At 37.4% G+C, this 16,584-nt stretch overlaps 1 protein-coding gene across 2 annotated transcripts in view; it reads right to left on the reverse strand.

The window, feature by feature from the left end:
- Positions 1 to 16,053, reverse strand: part of GCSAML (germinal center associated signaling and motility like) — a 50,781-nt gene extending 34,728 nt beyond the window's left edge. The window contains exons 1-2 of one of the 2 annotated variants that reach the window (XM_025860105.2): positions 15,752 to 16,053; positions 15,468 to 15,656 (exon numbers count right to left, since the gene is read on the reverse strand). In XM_025860105.2, the coding sequence (XP_025715890.1) occupies positions 15,468 to 15,496 (29 nt within the window). In that variant the 5' untranslated portion in view covers positions 15,497 to 15,656; positions 15,752 to 16,053. The remainder of the gene's footprint in view (positions 1 to 15,467; positions 15,657 to 15,751) is intronic. The other variant, XM_025860104.2, reaches the window with a different exon arrangement.
- Positions 16,054 to 16,584: the final 531 nt, after the last annotated feature.

Consider the following 16,584-nt stretch of genomic DNA (forward strand, 5'->3'; position numbering starts at 1 on the left):
TAGAGAAGAATGTGTATTCCGTTGCTTTGGGATGGAATGTTCTGAATATGTCTGTGAAGTCCATTTGGTCCAGTGTGTCATTTAAAGTCTTTATTTCCTTGTTGATCTTTTGCTTAGATGATCTGTCCATTTCAGTCAGGGGGTGTTAAAGTCCCCCACTAGTATTGTATTGTTGTCAATGTGTTTCTTTGCTTTTGTTATTAATTGCCTTATATAATTGGCTGCTCCCATGCTCGGGGCATAGATATTTACAATTGTTAGATCTTCTTGTTGGATAGACCCTTTAAGTAGGATATAGTGTCCTTCCTCATCTCTTATTACAGTCCTTGTTTTAAAATCTAGTTTGTCTGATGTAAGGATTACCACCCCAGCTTTCTTTTGGTGTCCATTAGCATGGTAAATGGTTTTCCACCCCCTCACTTTCAATCTGGGGGTGTCTTTGGGTCTAAAATGAGTCTCTTGCAGACAGCATATGGATGGGTCTTGTTTTTTAATCCAATCTGATAGCCTGTGTCTTTTGATTGGGGCATTGAGCCCATTTACATTCAGGGTAACTATTGAAAGGTATGAATTTAGTGTCATTGTATTGCCTCTAAGGTGACTGTTACTGTATGTTGTCTGTGTTCCTTTCTGATCTTTGCTGCTTTTAGGCTCTCTCTTTGCTTAGAGGACCCCTTTCAATATTTCTTGGAGGGCTGGTTTCGTGTTTGCAAATTCCTTTAGTTTTTGTTTGTTCTGGAAGCTTTTTATCTCTCCTTCTATTTTCAGTGATAGCCTAGCTGGATATAGTATTCTTGGCTGCATATTTTTCTCGTTTAGTGCTCTGAAGATATCTTGCCAGTCCTTTCTGGCCTGCCACGTCTCTGTGGATAGGTCTGTTGCCAATCTAATGTTTCTACCATTGTAGGTTACATATCTCTTCTCCCGAGCTGCTTTCAGGATTTTCTCTTTGTCTCTGAGACTCGTAAGTTTTACTATTAGATGTCGGGGTGTTGACCTATTTTTATTGATTTTGGGAGGGGTTCTCTGTGCCTCCTGGATTTTGATGCTTGTTTCCTTCCCTACATTAGGGAAGTTCTCCACTATAATTTGCTCCAATATACCTTCTGCACCTCTCTCTCTCTCTTCTTCTTCTGGGATCCCAATTATTCTAATGTTGTTTCATCTTATCGAATCACTTATCTCTCGAATTCTGCCCTCGTGATCCTGTAATTGTTTCTCTCTCTTTTTCTCAACCTCTTTACTTTCCATCATTTGCTCTTCTATATCGCTGATTCTCTCTTCTGCCTCATTTATCCTAGGAGTTAGTGCCCCCATGTTTGATTGCACCTCATCAATAGCCTTTTTGATTTCGACTTGGTTAGATTTTAGTTCTTTTATTTCTCCAGAAAGGGTTTCTCTAATAACTTCCACGCTTTTTTCAAGCCCAGCTAGTATCTTTAAAGTCATGATTCTGAACTCGAGGTCCGACATCGTACTAATGTCCGTATTGAGTAGGTCCCTGGCTGAGGGCACTACCTCTTGTTCCTTTTGCTGAGGTGATTTTTTTCGTCTTGTCATTTTGTCCAGAGGAGAATAGATGAGTGAGAGAACAAAATGCTAACAGTTTTACAAAGTCCCCAGCAAATATACTGTATACAAATCAGAAAAGACCTGAAACCAGGGGAAAAGAAAGGGAAAGAAAGAAAAAAGAAAGAGAAAAAAGAAAGAAAGAAAAAAAAGATAAAAACAAAAACAGAACAATACAAAAAAAGCAGAATGTGATCAAATATGATCAGGATAGTGCATAGATCAGTGCCACACACTAGATTTTGGGCGTATTTTGGTCTGTTAGAAAAAAGTGCCTCCTAAAATTTTAAAGGAAGAAAGACATATATGTACAAAATAAGGGTTGATACAATGAAGGGATAGAAGATGACTGTAAAGATGAAAATTATAAAAGATTTTATAAAAGGACTTGATAAGGTAAGAAGTTGTTTGAAAAAAGAAAGAAGATTTAAAAAAAAAAAGGGGGAGAGATTGTGATCAGGCAGGAGACTAGAACAGAGCCATACACTAGTGATTTAGGGTATATTTTGTTCTGTTAGAAGAAACTTTATCTCAAAATTTTAAAGAGAGAACAACTTATATATATATGCCAAAAATAAGGGTAACTACTATGAAGGGATAAAATATGACTCTAAAAATGAAAAATAAAAAAATTTTTTTTTAAAAAAAGAGATTGATAAGATGTTGGTTGAAAAAGTGAAAAAGAAAAAAAAACAGTTAACAAAAATTAACTTTGATGAACTAATGAATCATGGTAAAAAAAAAAGCCATGAATTCTATGTGCAGTATTCCCCTAGCGCTGGAGTTCTCCCCTTCTCCTTGATGGGTAAACTTTGTCTTGGCTTGCTGGCTGTTCGTGCTGATATTCTGGGGGAGGGGCCTGTTGCTGTGGTTCCCAAATGTCTTTGCCGGAGGCTGAATTGCCCCGCCCTTGGTCCGGGCTAAGCAAGCTGCTCGGGTTTGATCTCAGGAGCTTTTGTTCCCTGCAAGCTCTCCGTACAGCTTTGGAGGACCAGGGCAAAAATGGTGGCCTCCCAATCTCCACCCAGAGGAGCTGAGAACTCGGGGCCCCGCTCCTCAGTGCGCCCCCAGAGAAAAGCAGTCACTCCCTTGTCCACGATCTCCGGCCGCTCTCCGTGCTCACCCGGCCTGTGACCGGTCGTTGCTATCTCTGGCACCCAACCCCGTGTGGAGTCTCCAAACCCAGCAGATCCCTGCGGTGCGCTCCCACACCACTCCTCCCAGGGGAGAGAGGGGAGTCTCCCCGGATCTGCCACTTGTTGGGTCCCTGCTGGAGGAGCAGTGGCCCGACAGGGCCGCAGATTACAGTTTATGGCAACCCCGAGCTGAGAGCCCGCGCCTCGGCTCCGTTTCTGCAGCCAGCTTCCCTGCTCCGATACCCAGGAGCTCTGGCGCACTCAGGTTCCCCCGGTCTTTCTGTGACCCCGAGGGTCCTGAGACCACAGTGTCCCGGGAGGATTCCACCCCCCGCTTAGCCACTGGAACAACGTCCCTCAGCCGATCCGACTTCTAACAGTTCCGATTTTGTGCTCCGCGACTCTATCACTTGCCAGAAGCGGCTGGCGGAGGCCCCTCCCCCACCGTCTATCCTCCCAAATATCGCCTCGGATTCACTTCTCCGCACGTCCTACCTTCCAGAAAGTGGTCGCTTCTCTGTTCATATAGTTGTTGCTACTCTCTTCTTTGATCTCCTGTTGAGTTCGTAGGTGTTCAGAATGGTTTGATCCCTATTCAGCTGAATTCCTGAGACCAGACGAAATCTAGGTCTCCTGCTCCTCCGCCATCTTGCTCCACATCATTAGTTTTTGATGTAGTGTTCCATGATTCATCATTTGCATATAACACCCAGTGCTCCATTTAGTACGTGCCCTCTTTAATACCCATCACTAGGCTAACCCATCTCCCCACTCCCCTTCTCTCTAGAACCCTCAGTTTGTTTTTCAGAGTCCATAGTCTCTCATCGTTTTTCTCTCCATCCGATTTGCCCCCCTTCATTCTTCCCCTCCTGCTATCTTCTTTTTTTTTTTAACATATAATGTATTATTTGTTTCAGAGGTACAGGTCTGGATTCAATGGTTTAAACAATTCACAGTGCTCACCATAGCACATACCCTCCCCAATGGGATGTTTGTATTTTAAAGTTAAGAACAGGAACATAAAATCCTTACCATCAGCAGGAACCTAATTGGAATTCCATGTCATTATTACTGAACATAAATGGGCACTAAATTCTGCTATATACAAAGTAATTTTTTTAATCAAGCAGAATTCAGATAATGTCAGGCCATAGGTGATATACAAAGATTTATTGGCTGAAATAATGTATCATCTTATACTCTATCATTAAGACAATAGACATTAAATGAATCTTAAAAATGTATCTTGGTCAGTGTTGAGATCATGGGTGATTTTTCCATACTTCCTGGCTTTTTTTAAATTCTTTTTTTAACTCCCCAAATATTTGGAATTAATTTAAGACATTATAACTCCACAAAGGAAATCTAAATGCAAAAAATCAACAGTTTACATTCTATTTCTTTATCAAACAATAAAATTAAAAATCAACAATGAACTACCTAAAAATGTACATATGTCTAGATATTAAGTAATATAATAAGTAATCTTTATTTTAAAGATGAGAACATAAAGGAAATTTCCTAAAACACTAATAAAATCATAGTGAAAACCACAGAAGACAATTTCCAGGATATAGATAAAGGGCAATGTGAAGAAAATGAGTTGTTTTCATAAGAAAACACAAATGATTGAAAATGACAAAGTAAGATATCTATCTACGTAGGAAAAAAGAAAAAGGAAACAAAGAAAGTTATGGGCAGAAATGAATGTGAGAACCAAATATTAGAAAAGAATAATATTGGCAAGATAGGCAAAAATCTGGCAGGATCATTTAAGTAAAAAGAAAAGGGGAATAAAACTAAAAACAAATTTCAGAAGTAAGTACTACAGAGATAAAAAAAATAAGTAGTATGAACAGCTATATAAAAACATGATGACTTAAAATGGATATCTGAGAAAAACAAAATGCAAAAATTGTCACTTAAATATCACCCATACCTCAAAATAGTCTAGCCAACATGTTTCCATATAAAGTTTTACCAAATTTCATGTGACAAATATATCTTCTTATAAAAGAAGTTCCAGAAATAGAAAAACAGAAAATGATGTCAAATCCATTTAATGAGATTAGAAGACTCTTCAGTCCAAAATTAAATAAATGGGAGAAAAGAATTACAGGTCTAATTTATGCATGAAAATAGATACGATAATCCTCAATAAAATATGAATTAACTAATTCTAAAAGTTCAGTAAAAATAACACACACTTGACAATTGAGTAGGTTTTATCCCAGAAATTAAAGGGTAGGTCATCAACAAAAAATCCTAGTCCCTGGGGCGCCTGGGTGGCTCAGTCCTTAAGCGTCTGCCTTCGGCTCAGGTCATGGTCCCAGGGTCCTGGGATCGAGCCCCACATCGGGCTCCCTGCTCCGCGGGAAGCCTGCTTCTCCCTCTCCCACTCCCCCTGCTTGTGTTCCCTCTCTCGCTGTGTCTCTGTCAAATAAATAAATAAAATCTTAAAAAAACAAAACTTAGTCTCATGATTTACCACCTTAGAGGTCTAAGAGAAAAATTACAAGTTTATCTTAATAGTTTCAAAAAATGCATTTGATGATATCTAGTTCCATTAACAATAAAAATTAAACAATAAAACTTATTATAAGAGGAAACTTCCTTATTGTGATAAGGTCAATATACCAAAAACATACAGGAAACTTAATGGAACAATTCAGGAAAAAAAAAATCTAAGATCATTTACAAGACAAGGACACCCAAGAACATTGATAGTTTTAAACATAATAATGACATAAAACAAGAAAAAAGGTACTAGTTGTAAGATAAAAAAGGAGAGAAAAATCTTTAACTTTATAGATGCTACGTTAACTATGTAGAAAGCCCAGTAAAATTAACAAAGCATTAAAAGAAATGAGAAGGTCAGCCAGGCTGATCTTACAAAATTTAGTAGCATTTCAACAATAGCAGGCTAGAAAAGAAAACACTTTATAGACTATTGTAAGTGGCTTCTAGAAATCAACCTAACAATGCAAGAAAGACAAAAATTATCAACTCTACCAAAATGCATGAGGAGAGACTTGAATAAATACCATATAAATAATTGTTTTTATTGATTAATATATTTGCATAAACATAGCATTTTTCCCTCAAATTAATCTGCATAGTCAGTGTCATCCCAATCAAAATTTGTTTGTACTTTTGATAAAATTAACAAATTCAGTGTTAAATAAATGTGGGAAGAGAAAGTCCCCAAAAAGCTAAATCAGTTTTGAAACAAAGAACAAAGAAGGCATGTCCTGGAAACTATTAACAGGCAATGTCAATGTCCATTCCACATTCCTTCTGGTCAGAGGGGAAAGCAACATCAGCTACCTTTCTAGGACTCACTTGCAGCCACTGTTCAGGCTGTAAATTAGGTGCTGTCCAACGTGCCCAGAGGCCTTTTGTGGCTCTTTCTCTGACAATCAGTCTCAGAGGTGGGAATTTTTTCAGCATCAACATTCTGGTGTCCATTCTCCAACCTCACAGACATTGCTGGTGGTGAATTCTCAAATGTGGAATCACTCAAAAAGCCTCCTCAGCAACAATAGCTCCCTGGATCAATTCTGTAGGGTGAGGGTATCTTTACAAGAGCCCAGGCTCAAACCCACACCTTCAGCCATTCCAATGATTTTGTAAGCACCTAATTCTTTATATTGAAACCCATCTTATTTTTTAAAAAAATCTGCCATGGTTTATATCTCCTGTGCCAAGTCTCTATGATGTCATAGAAGATGACAACACACCAGATACCAGATGATGCTACAAAGTCATAATAATAAAAACAGTATGCTGCTAGTAAAGACAAACAAGAACTAAGTCAATATAGAGAAATTAAGTAGAAAGGAACAGATCTATCTATATGTAGAAACTTGATATGTAATAAAGAAGTGACCATAATTCAATGGGAAAAGAGCAAATGAAGTTGAAGGTGCAAAATCTGACTCACTATTTGGAGAGAAAAAAAAGTAAAACGCCTACTTCATGCTTTATTCACTGGAAAATAAAGATCTAAATAAGAAAGTCAGCCAGAGAAAATTTAGAGAAATAGCTTTGTCACATAACAGTGGAAGAAAATATAGGAGCCTTCACAGGAGAAAGAAGACCCAAAGAATCCCATAGATGAGCAACAGTTAGAATGCTGCATTGCATCTCCTTAATCCCCTCTGAAAACGTTGAAAAGTTCCTGGGCACAGCATGGGCTCACTTTTAAGATGGAAAGGAGTCCTATAGAAGACCTCTCTCAAGTAAGTAGAGAAGGCCAGTGGGCTTTGGAGTCTTGTTTGGTTTATTTCTAGTGATTTAAATTACCTTTTCCTACTGTGAAACTACAATCCTTTAACCTAAATTTCAAAACTTGTAAAAATTGGAATAACATCTCCTTTATAGGCTCATTAGGAGTTAAGGCCAACTATATAACATGCTTGGCACCCTTCAATTAACCTCATAAATGTCATTTCCCTTCCTCATTAATTCCATTGGACTAGAGTGACTGAGAATAAAATCTGGAGAGCCTTTGGTACAAGTCCTGCGGCTCTTTTGTTGCTTGGCTGACCCTGGGTAATGGCTGGGTCTGGAGACAGTGAAACACTTTGTCATAGAAAATGAAGGTGACTCATGATGTAGAATGAGTGTCTATTTCTTATCAGTTCTGTTTCCTTCATCTGGTACATTTGTTGAGGATCTGACAGCCAAAGAGGAAATTGGGAATTTCCCAACTCAGTATCACCTCACGTAAAATCCATCCCTGTTCTCCCTGCTTCTGTGTCTCCTCCATCTCCATATACATACAGTATATTCCAAGATTCTCTAATGATGGAGAGCTCTCTGGGAGATACCAGGAGTAACTTTAAATTTCATTTGGGGAAATAATCTTAGCCTTCTCTTATACCACATCAGTGATCTAAATGACTGACAAACATCAAGATGAATCATTGGAAATGCATTTACTTTAACTGAAACTTTTTTTTTTCCATTTTGGTTGTTCCTGACAAATTTCAGCCCTGTACCATCTATGGCTTGGTATATTTTAAGTTTCTTAACTTCTCCATTTTTGTCTGTCATTCCATCTAATTCACAGAGGACAGACATTTCTCCCTAAAATATGAGCCACATTACATCTTTCTCCAGTTCACAAACATCCAGTGAATCACTAGTTCCTATGGTCCTTTGAAGACTGCAACATCAAATACCAAACTTCATTTCCAACTTCTTTTCCTGTTGGCTCTATTCTTGAACAATATGCTTCTTATTGACAGCTAATTGTCATTCCTGAACCATCAGATATTTCAAACTCTTATACATTTTCACATATTGTTCCTTCAATCTAGAAAGTCTTTTCTGACTTTCATTAGCTTGTTAAACATTTGCAGCACAATGCATACAGCAATTCCTTAAACGTGACCTTCCTTCTGGCCATTTCAAATCAGAATTACATTCATTATTCCTCTTGTTTCTATAGCACATTCTCTGTGCTTCTACCTAAAATACATTAACTTCCTTTTTCTTTTGCCCTTCAAAGATTTTATTTATTTGAGAGAGAAAGAGAGAGAGCATGGTGAAGAGCAGAGGGGGAGGAAGAGGAAGAGGGAAAGAATCCCAAGTAGAATCTGTGCTGAGCATGGAACCCAACCCAGGGCTCAATCTCAGGACCCTGAGATCAGGACCTGAGCCAAAGAAACCAAGAGCTGGATGCTTACCTGACTGAGCCATCCAGGCATCCTGTAGCATGCCCTTTAATCTCACTACATCTTTCAAAGAACAGAATTTTTATGGGTGATGGGCATTAACACATTAACTTCTGCCTTATCTGAAAAAAGAGGTTATTGTGGTATAGTGGAAATGACACATGACCTGACATCAGAAATTTTACCCTCATACTCACTTCACAGTATATTAGATATATTAAATCATCATGCCATAAACCCTGAAAAAAAGGGAAGACAGAAATTACACTGTAACTTCATCACTTAATAGCAAAAAAGACCTTGACAAGTGTTCATCTTCTCTTAGCTATGTAATTTTTCTTAAGTTACAGCTTAGTGATTAAGTGCAGTGTTTCTTGAAAGGGCTTCTTTTTTTTTTAAATCAACATCCACTGAGATCTCTTCTCTAATTTTTTTCTTAAGGCCAAGAGTGCTCATATAGATTTTCCATAAATATTGATTAATCCCAAAGAGAGGAAAGCATTTTCCATCAAAATGCATGTTTGAATTCAACTCTTTGAGCACAATTATGTTGTTTTCCCTCCATCTCCAAGGAAGACACACAGATGACCAATAGGTATATGAAAACATACTCAACATAAATAATTATGAGTGAAATGCAGATCAAAAACACAATGAGTTATTATTTCACACCTGTTAGGAGGGCTGTTATCAAAAAATTAAAAAATAATAGGCGTTGGTAATGGTATGAAGAAATTAAAATTCTCATGCACTGTTGGTAGGAATGCAAATGGTACAAGTACTAGGAAAAACAGCATGAAGCCTCCTCAAAAATTAAAAATAGAATAACTATATGAACCAGCAATCCTGTTCCTAAGTATATATGCAAAGAATCAAAATCAAGATCTTAAAGACCTATCTGCACATCCATGGTCACCATAGCATTATTTACTAATAACCAAGACATGGAAACAACCCAAATGTCTCTCCATAGATAAACGGATAAAGAAAATGTGGCATATACATACAGTGGAAAGTTAGTCAGCCATAAAAAAGAAGGAAATACTACCATTTGCAACTACATGAATGAACCTTACAGATATTATGCTTAAATGAGTTAATCTGGTGACAGGAGAACAAATACTGAATTACCTCACTTATATGTGAAATTGAATAGAGTCAAACTCTTAGAAGCAGAAAATGGAGTGGTGGCTGCCAGGGGCTAGGGAGTTGTTGCCTAATGCATACAAAGTTTGTTATATTGCATGAATAGTTTCCAAAGATCTGCTGTACAACATAGTGCCTATAATTTAGAATACTGTGCACTTCAAAATATGTTAAAAGGGTAGATCTCATGTTGAGTGTTCTTATCACACACACACATGAACACAAGGAAATTGAAAGTAATGGATATGTTTAATACCTTGATTGTAGTGATGATATCACAGGAGTTCACATATGTCCAAACTCAACAAAATGTATCCTTTAACTAGGAGCAATTTTTTTGTCACCAATTATACCTCAGTAAAACTTAGAGGGGGAAAAAAACAAAATGAACTCAGGATAATCAGGGTGGGATGTGGAGTGGCCAAGTAGTGAACCAACTCATTTCATTAACCTCATATACTCCTCTCCTTTTCACCCCACTACACACCATGCTCAGACTCTTTTCAGGGTCTTCACGTACAGTCTTTTGTCTGGAAGTTAATCCCTCAGATCCTTGCCTAACCTGCTCATTCTTAATTATCCAGGTCTCTCCTCAGAAGTCAGGTCTCCATAGTATCACACCCTCCCTTCTGCTATATTTCAGTCATAGTCCTTATGACCAACTGAATTATATGATTTATATAACTGTTTGCAACCCCTTCATCCTGCTAGAATAAGTTCCATGAGGTGGAATTTTTCCAACTTGTTCTCAATCATACCTACAGTGCACTGAATGAGATTCCTTGAGAACCACATAATTCCTGTGACTGGTTCATTGAAACAAAATATATAGCTCAAGAACCTGAAAACAAGTTCAACTTCAAAGCACTATAAGTAGTTAAATAACAGCTAATACTGGTTAATCACCTACCATGTTCTTGCTAACATAAATGCATTGTTTCATTTTATCTTCACAAAATCTAGGATCTGGTAATATTCATATCCTTACTTTGGGTATGGGTATATAGAATCAGAGAAACCAAGGAATGTATCCTGTACTACAGGAAAAGCAGGATGAGATTTCCCAGGTGAACTTTTATTGGAAACTCTCCATTTCCCTTTTATCTAATTGTATGAGCTCCAAGCAATGCTGCTAACCTGCCTTCCAAAGTTCACCAATGATTTACTCAAAGAATACAAGAACACTAATTCAAAGGGATACATGCACCTCTATGTTTATTGCAACATTATTTACAATAATCAGACTATGGAAGCAGCCCAAGTATTCATCAACTGATGAATGGATAAAGAAGATGTGGTGTATATGTACAATGGAATATTGCTCAGCCATAAAAAAGAATGAATTCTTGCCATTTGCAACAACATGAATGGAGCCAAAGAGTATAATGCTAAGCAAAATAAGCCAGTCAGAGAAAAGCAAATATCAAATGATTTCACTCATATGTGGAATTTAAGAAACAAAACAAATGAGCAAAGGGAAAAAAATAAGAGAGACAATTCAAGAAACAGATTCTTAACAACAGAAATAAAATTGTTTTGTAATATAAAAACATTACTAAGGACCAATCAAATAATAATAATAATATTTACCAATAAAAGGAGTGCTCTACACAGAAATTACCTATATTTTACTTACTGGGAATAAAAGATCTCCATCACCAGTTAGTAAATATATCCAACTATGCAATTCACATTTATTTATTTACTTACTTACCTATTGATTGAATGATTGATTCCACAATCATAGTACATGAGGGTAATAACAACAACCACATCATACAGTAGTTATGAAAAATAATGAGATAATCCTGTGAAATTCTTAACATTATGTGGACAGAGAGAAAGCCTGAAATCATAATCACTTGTTATTATCAGTGCAAGTTGAATACTGTGTTCAGTCCTGTGAATTCCTTGAGTGCCACTGAATCTGGCTGCTGTGAAGTGTGTGGGAATGTTGGACTGTAGAGGTCTCATTCACAGATACCCATGGTGAGACCTCCTGAATCAATGTCCTCCTCTTTCCTCTTTGTGTCTGTATGGATTTTAAAATAGAACTGAAACCGGTATCACACTGTATGTTAACTAACTGGAATTTAAATAAAAACTTAAAAAACAAATAGAACCAAAACCCAGCAAATGGACTTCTCCAGAAAGTCAGGCCTAGGACCCTAAGCAGAAAGCAATGACTGAAGAGCAGAATGAGAAGGGGTCTTTGCAACTGCAAATGTGAGCAAACCAAAACATTTCCATCTCTCTGAGTCTAAATGGCTTCACTCCAATATGGTTGAATTGAAGTAGCATCCTCTTGCTGCTTAAATGTTTATAAAGTAAAAGTCCATGGTTGTTCCCAAAGACCACCATCTCTATCAGAATATGGTAACAGATGTATGTCAGAAAATTTAACAATCAATTCAGAAAGGGAGATAATTAAAAATGGAAAGTTCCTTTAAGTCTCGGTATTCTGAAGCAGATCATTTTGTCCTCTGCTTCCCTCAAATGAGAATTACATATGCTTCTTCATACTAGCCAAAAATCATTTATAGAAAAACTTCTTTCCATAGAGCATAAGCACAAGTTTCAGGGATGCTCAAGTTTTAAAGGCACTGTCATTCTAATCAAAGGATTCATAATCTAATGGCACTAGGTAGAATGTGGTTAGTGTCATAAACGTTTATAAACCATTTACAAGTCATAAAAATGTGAAAGAATAATTTCTGGCAAAGATCAGGAAGATGTGACATTTGGCCCAGGCATTGCAGAATGAATATTTTGACAAGTAAAGATGATTGAAAATGTACTTTGGAGTAAGAGTTTTGATAGCCAGTGCACAAAAGCTTGAAATCAAAAGGTAAACCAGTGGTCAGATTGATAAGGGTATAGGGTATGCAACATATTTATGGTAGAAAGGGCAGGAAAGTATATTTAACCATATTAATTTTACTTTCTTTAAATCCCTGCTTTGTGCTAAGTTCTAGAGAGACATAGGGACTGCAAAGATATATTCAAGGCAACAATTACCCTTGAGAGATTCTCTACTAAACAGAAAACAACTGATTAGAGGCTCATTGCTAAGCCAGGCAGTGGAGCCAATGCCCAAAGTGAGAAGAGAACAAGAAGGAGGGAGTTATTAAAACAGAATATATAAGACCTTAAATTCCAAAATAAGTGGTCTACACTTTACATGTTAAGTAGTGGGAAATGGATGTACCCTGAAACACAGAAGTAATGTGATTAGAGTTTTGCCATGGGCAGATCAATCTAGTTGTGTTAAAGAACACAACAGAATGGCCAAAAGCTACATTAAAAGGTGTTCGACATCAATAATCATCAGGGAAATGCACATCAAAACTACAATGAAATATCACCTCACGCCTGTGAGATGGCTACCATCAAAAAGAGAAGAGGTATTAAGTGTTGGCAAGGAAGTGAAGAAAAGGAAACACTTTTATACTATTGGTAGAAACATAAATTGATTTAGCCACTATGGAAAACAATTTTTAAATTAAAAATGGAACTACCATATGATCCAGCAATCCCACTTCTGGATATACAGCCAAAGGAAATGAATACAGAATATCAAAGAAATATCTGCACTACCATGTTTATTGCAAAATTACTCACAATAGCCAAGATACGGAAACAATCTAAGCATCTGTCAATAGACAAATGAATAAAGAAGATGTGGCAGAATCAAAAGGAATGAAATCTTGCCATTTGCAATGACGTGGATAGAACTAGAGGGTGTTATGCTGAGCGAGATAAGTCAATCAGAGAAAGACATATATCATATGACCTCACTGATATGAGGAATTCTTAATCTCAGGAAACAAACTGAGGGTTGCTGAAGTGGTGGGGGGTGGGAGGGATGGGGTGGCTGGGTGATAGACATTGGGGAGGGTATGTGCTATGGTGAGCGCTGTGAATTGTGCAAGACTGTTGAATCACAGATCTGTACCTCTGAAACAAATAATACATTATATGTTAAAAAAAGAAGAAGAAGAAGATAGCAGGAAGGGAAGAATGAAGGGGAGAAATCAGAGGGGGCAATGAACCATGAGAGACTATGGACTCTGAGAAACAAACTGAGGGTTCTAGAGGGGAGGGGGAGATGGGTTAGCCTGGTGATGGGTATTAAAGAGGGCACGTTCTGCGTGGAGTACTGGGTGTTATGCACAAACAATGAATCATGGTACACTACATCAATAGCTAATGATGTAATGTATGGTGATTAATATAACATAATAATTTTAAAAATGTGGTGTATATGTAAAAAAAATAAAATAAAATGAAGGTGGAAAAGTTTATTTTATTTTTTTAAAGATTTTTATTTATTTATTGAGAGAGAGAATGGTAGAGAGAGAGCATGAGAGGGAGGAAGGTCAGAGGGAGAACCAGACTCCCTGCCGAGCAGGGAGCCCAACGCGGGGTTCGATCCTGGGACTCCAGGATCATGACCCGAGCCGAAGGCAGTCGCCCAACCAACTGAGCCACCCAGGCACCCAGAAGGTGGAAAAGTTTAAAAAAAAACAAGATGTAGCAGATAGATGATAGATTAGGTAGAAAATAGATAGATGATAGATGATTGATGATAGATAGATATGATGGATAGAATATGCCCATATATATTATGCAGCCATGAAAAAAAAAGAAATCCTGCCATTTGTGACAACATGGCATGTCATGAACTTGAGGGCATTATGCTAAGTGAAATAAGTCAGACAGAGAAAGACAAATGTCACTTCTATGTGGAATTTTAAAAAGCTGAACTTTTAGGAACAGAGAGTAGAACAGGGCTGGAGGTGGAAAAATTAGGGAGATATTGTTTAAGGGTACAAACTTGCAACTAGTAGATAAATAAGTCTTGGAGTTCTAATGCACAAAATAGTGATTATAATCAACAACATTGTATTGTAAATTTCAAACTTGCTAAGGAACTAGATCTTAATTATTCCAATCACAAAAAAGAAGTGATAATTTATGTGATGTGATAGAAGTGTTGGCTAATACTATGGTAGTAATCATATTATAATATATAAATGTATCAAATCAACAAATTGTGCACTTTAAACTTATACAATGTTATATGTCAATTATATCTTAATTTTAAAAATCTAGTCTTGTTATGTTATATAATTATAATTAGACTGGAAGGAGGTAGAGTAAATGGATGGGAGAGTGAGGTGTTATAAAGAAAATCCTTTAAGATTAAGCAAGCCATAAGAAGAATGTCTGTTATCCATATCTATTCTATGACTTCAAAAGCATTTGAGGGGCACCTGGGTGTCTCAGTCGGTTGAGTGTCTGCCTTTGGCTCAGGTCATGATCCTCCTGGGATCAAGCCCCACATCAGGCTCCTGCTCAGGAGGGAGCCTGCTTCTCCCTCTCCCCCTGCCTGTCACTCCTTCTGCTGGTGCACTCTCTCTCTCTGTCAAATAAATAAATAAAATCTTTAAAAAAAAAAAAAGCATTCAAAGATGAGGAAGGCTAAAAATCACCAAGAGAAAGCACTACTTAAATCAAAAGCATTTGAGTACATTGTTTTGCATCCATAATTTTCAAGAACCTGACTGTTTATTCTCATGCAGATCCCATGAAGTTGATGAATAGGAAGATAAACCGTATACCCAGATGAGGATAGAAAGGTATAGAAAGATTCAAGTGACTACAGACTAGGGTTTCTGGATAAAATGCAGAATGACAGTTAAATTTGAATTTCAGATAAACAACAATTTGTTTAGTGTAAGTATGACCCATGCAACAATGCTCCAAATATTGAATAAGGCATACTTACACTAAAAAAAAAAAAAAAGTGTGTTCTTAAAGAATGTTTTCTTCAAGTTCAAACCTCTTAAAGCACCACAGTCTTGCTGTTCCAAATGCATACACCCAGTCTCCCACTCCCTGTTCTTCCAACAAAGAACAGCTTCAGACTCACCTGAATTCTCTCAGGAGATAATTCCCCATTCTCTCACTGTGACTCTGCTTTTCAGCTCCGGAGTTTTACTCCACTTTCACCAATGATGGGCACAATATGAGGCGGGACGTGGCATCTGACCACTGACTTGTGCTGCTACCAACCATGAGCTGCCAAGGGATGGGCATGGTAGAGAAGGCAGGAAACATTCTGAAGGGGAGGGGAAAAGAAAAAGGCACATGGGTTAAAAAAAAAAAAAAATCAGGCTGAAACATGAGAGAATAAATCTAACACTGCAGGCTCACCTTTCTTTCAAGGAAACTCCAGGATTGGAGAATCAGAAGAGGGAAGGACTTTCCGGTTCTTCAGAAATCTTAGATCTCCAGAATACCAATATTTTGTCCTCTTCCAAACACACAAAAAAGAAACCTCTTGTAGGAAAACTTAAAAAAGAAAAAGATAAAGAAAAGTTAGAAATAAAATGTGTTTGTTCCTCAGGTTATAAACATCAAATCAAATATAAAGGTCTCTCCTAAAAGGTCTGATACTCAAAAAATAATAATAACAAAATGGGAAAGAAAGAGAAAAAGAGTATGAAAATAGAAGAGTATTGATGTTATACAAGCTAGGTAAAGGAGTAATTGTCCTTCCTGTTGTTGTTCCAAGGCTAGCACTGCAATGGGGAAGGAGACAGAGCCTGACAGACCCATCTCCACCATCTGTTCCCCACTTCCTCCCCTACACTACCCACCAGAGCCACAGAGCACAAGCTGGCTGCAGTGATAATTTCATGCAGGCGATTAGCTGACTGCTGACCCTGAGCTGTTGCTGTTGGGGGAATGTAACAGTTTATTCATATTGTCTCTCACCCAATGGAGTGCAGAACAGATTAAAACTTTTTCAGTTTTTATCTAACATGAAAATGATTTGCTGAACTCAAAAATTATATGCTCATCTATCCCAACATTTTGTTTTGTTCTGTTTTTAAACCAAATGTAGATACCGAGTCTGAGGAAGTTTGTTAGGGCTACCCATTGGCAGTGCTCAGGGTCTCAAATGCTTTGCAGTCATTTCTAAATTTTGTATTACTATTTTTGTTTCAATCATAGCATGGAGAAAAAAAGCATTTGAAGCAGGA

The sequence above is a fragment of the Callorhinus ursinus genome, unplaced genomic scaffold, assembly GCF_003265705.2.
Source record: "Callorhinus ursinus isolate GAN/ISIS: 27379988/994484 unplaced genomic scaffold, GSC_fseal_2.0 scaffold123, whole genome shotgun sequence".
NCBI lineage: Eukaryota > Metazoa > Chordata > Mammalia > Carnivora > Otariidae > Callorhinus > Callorhinus ursinus.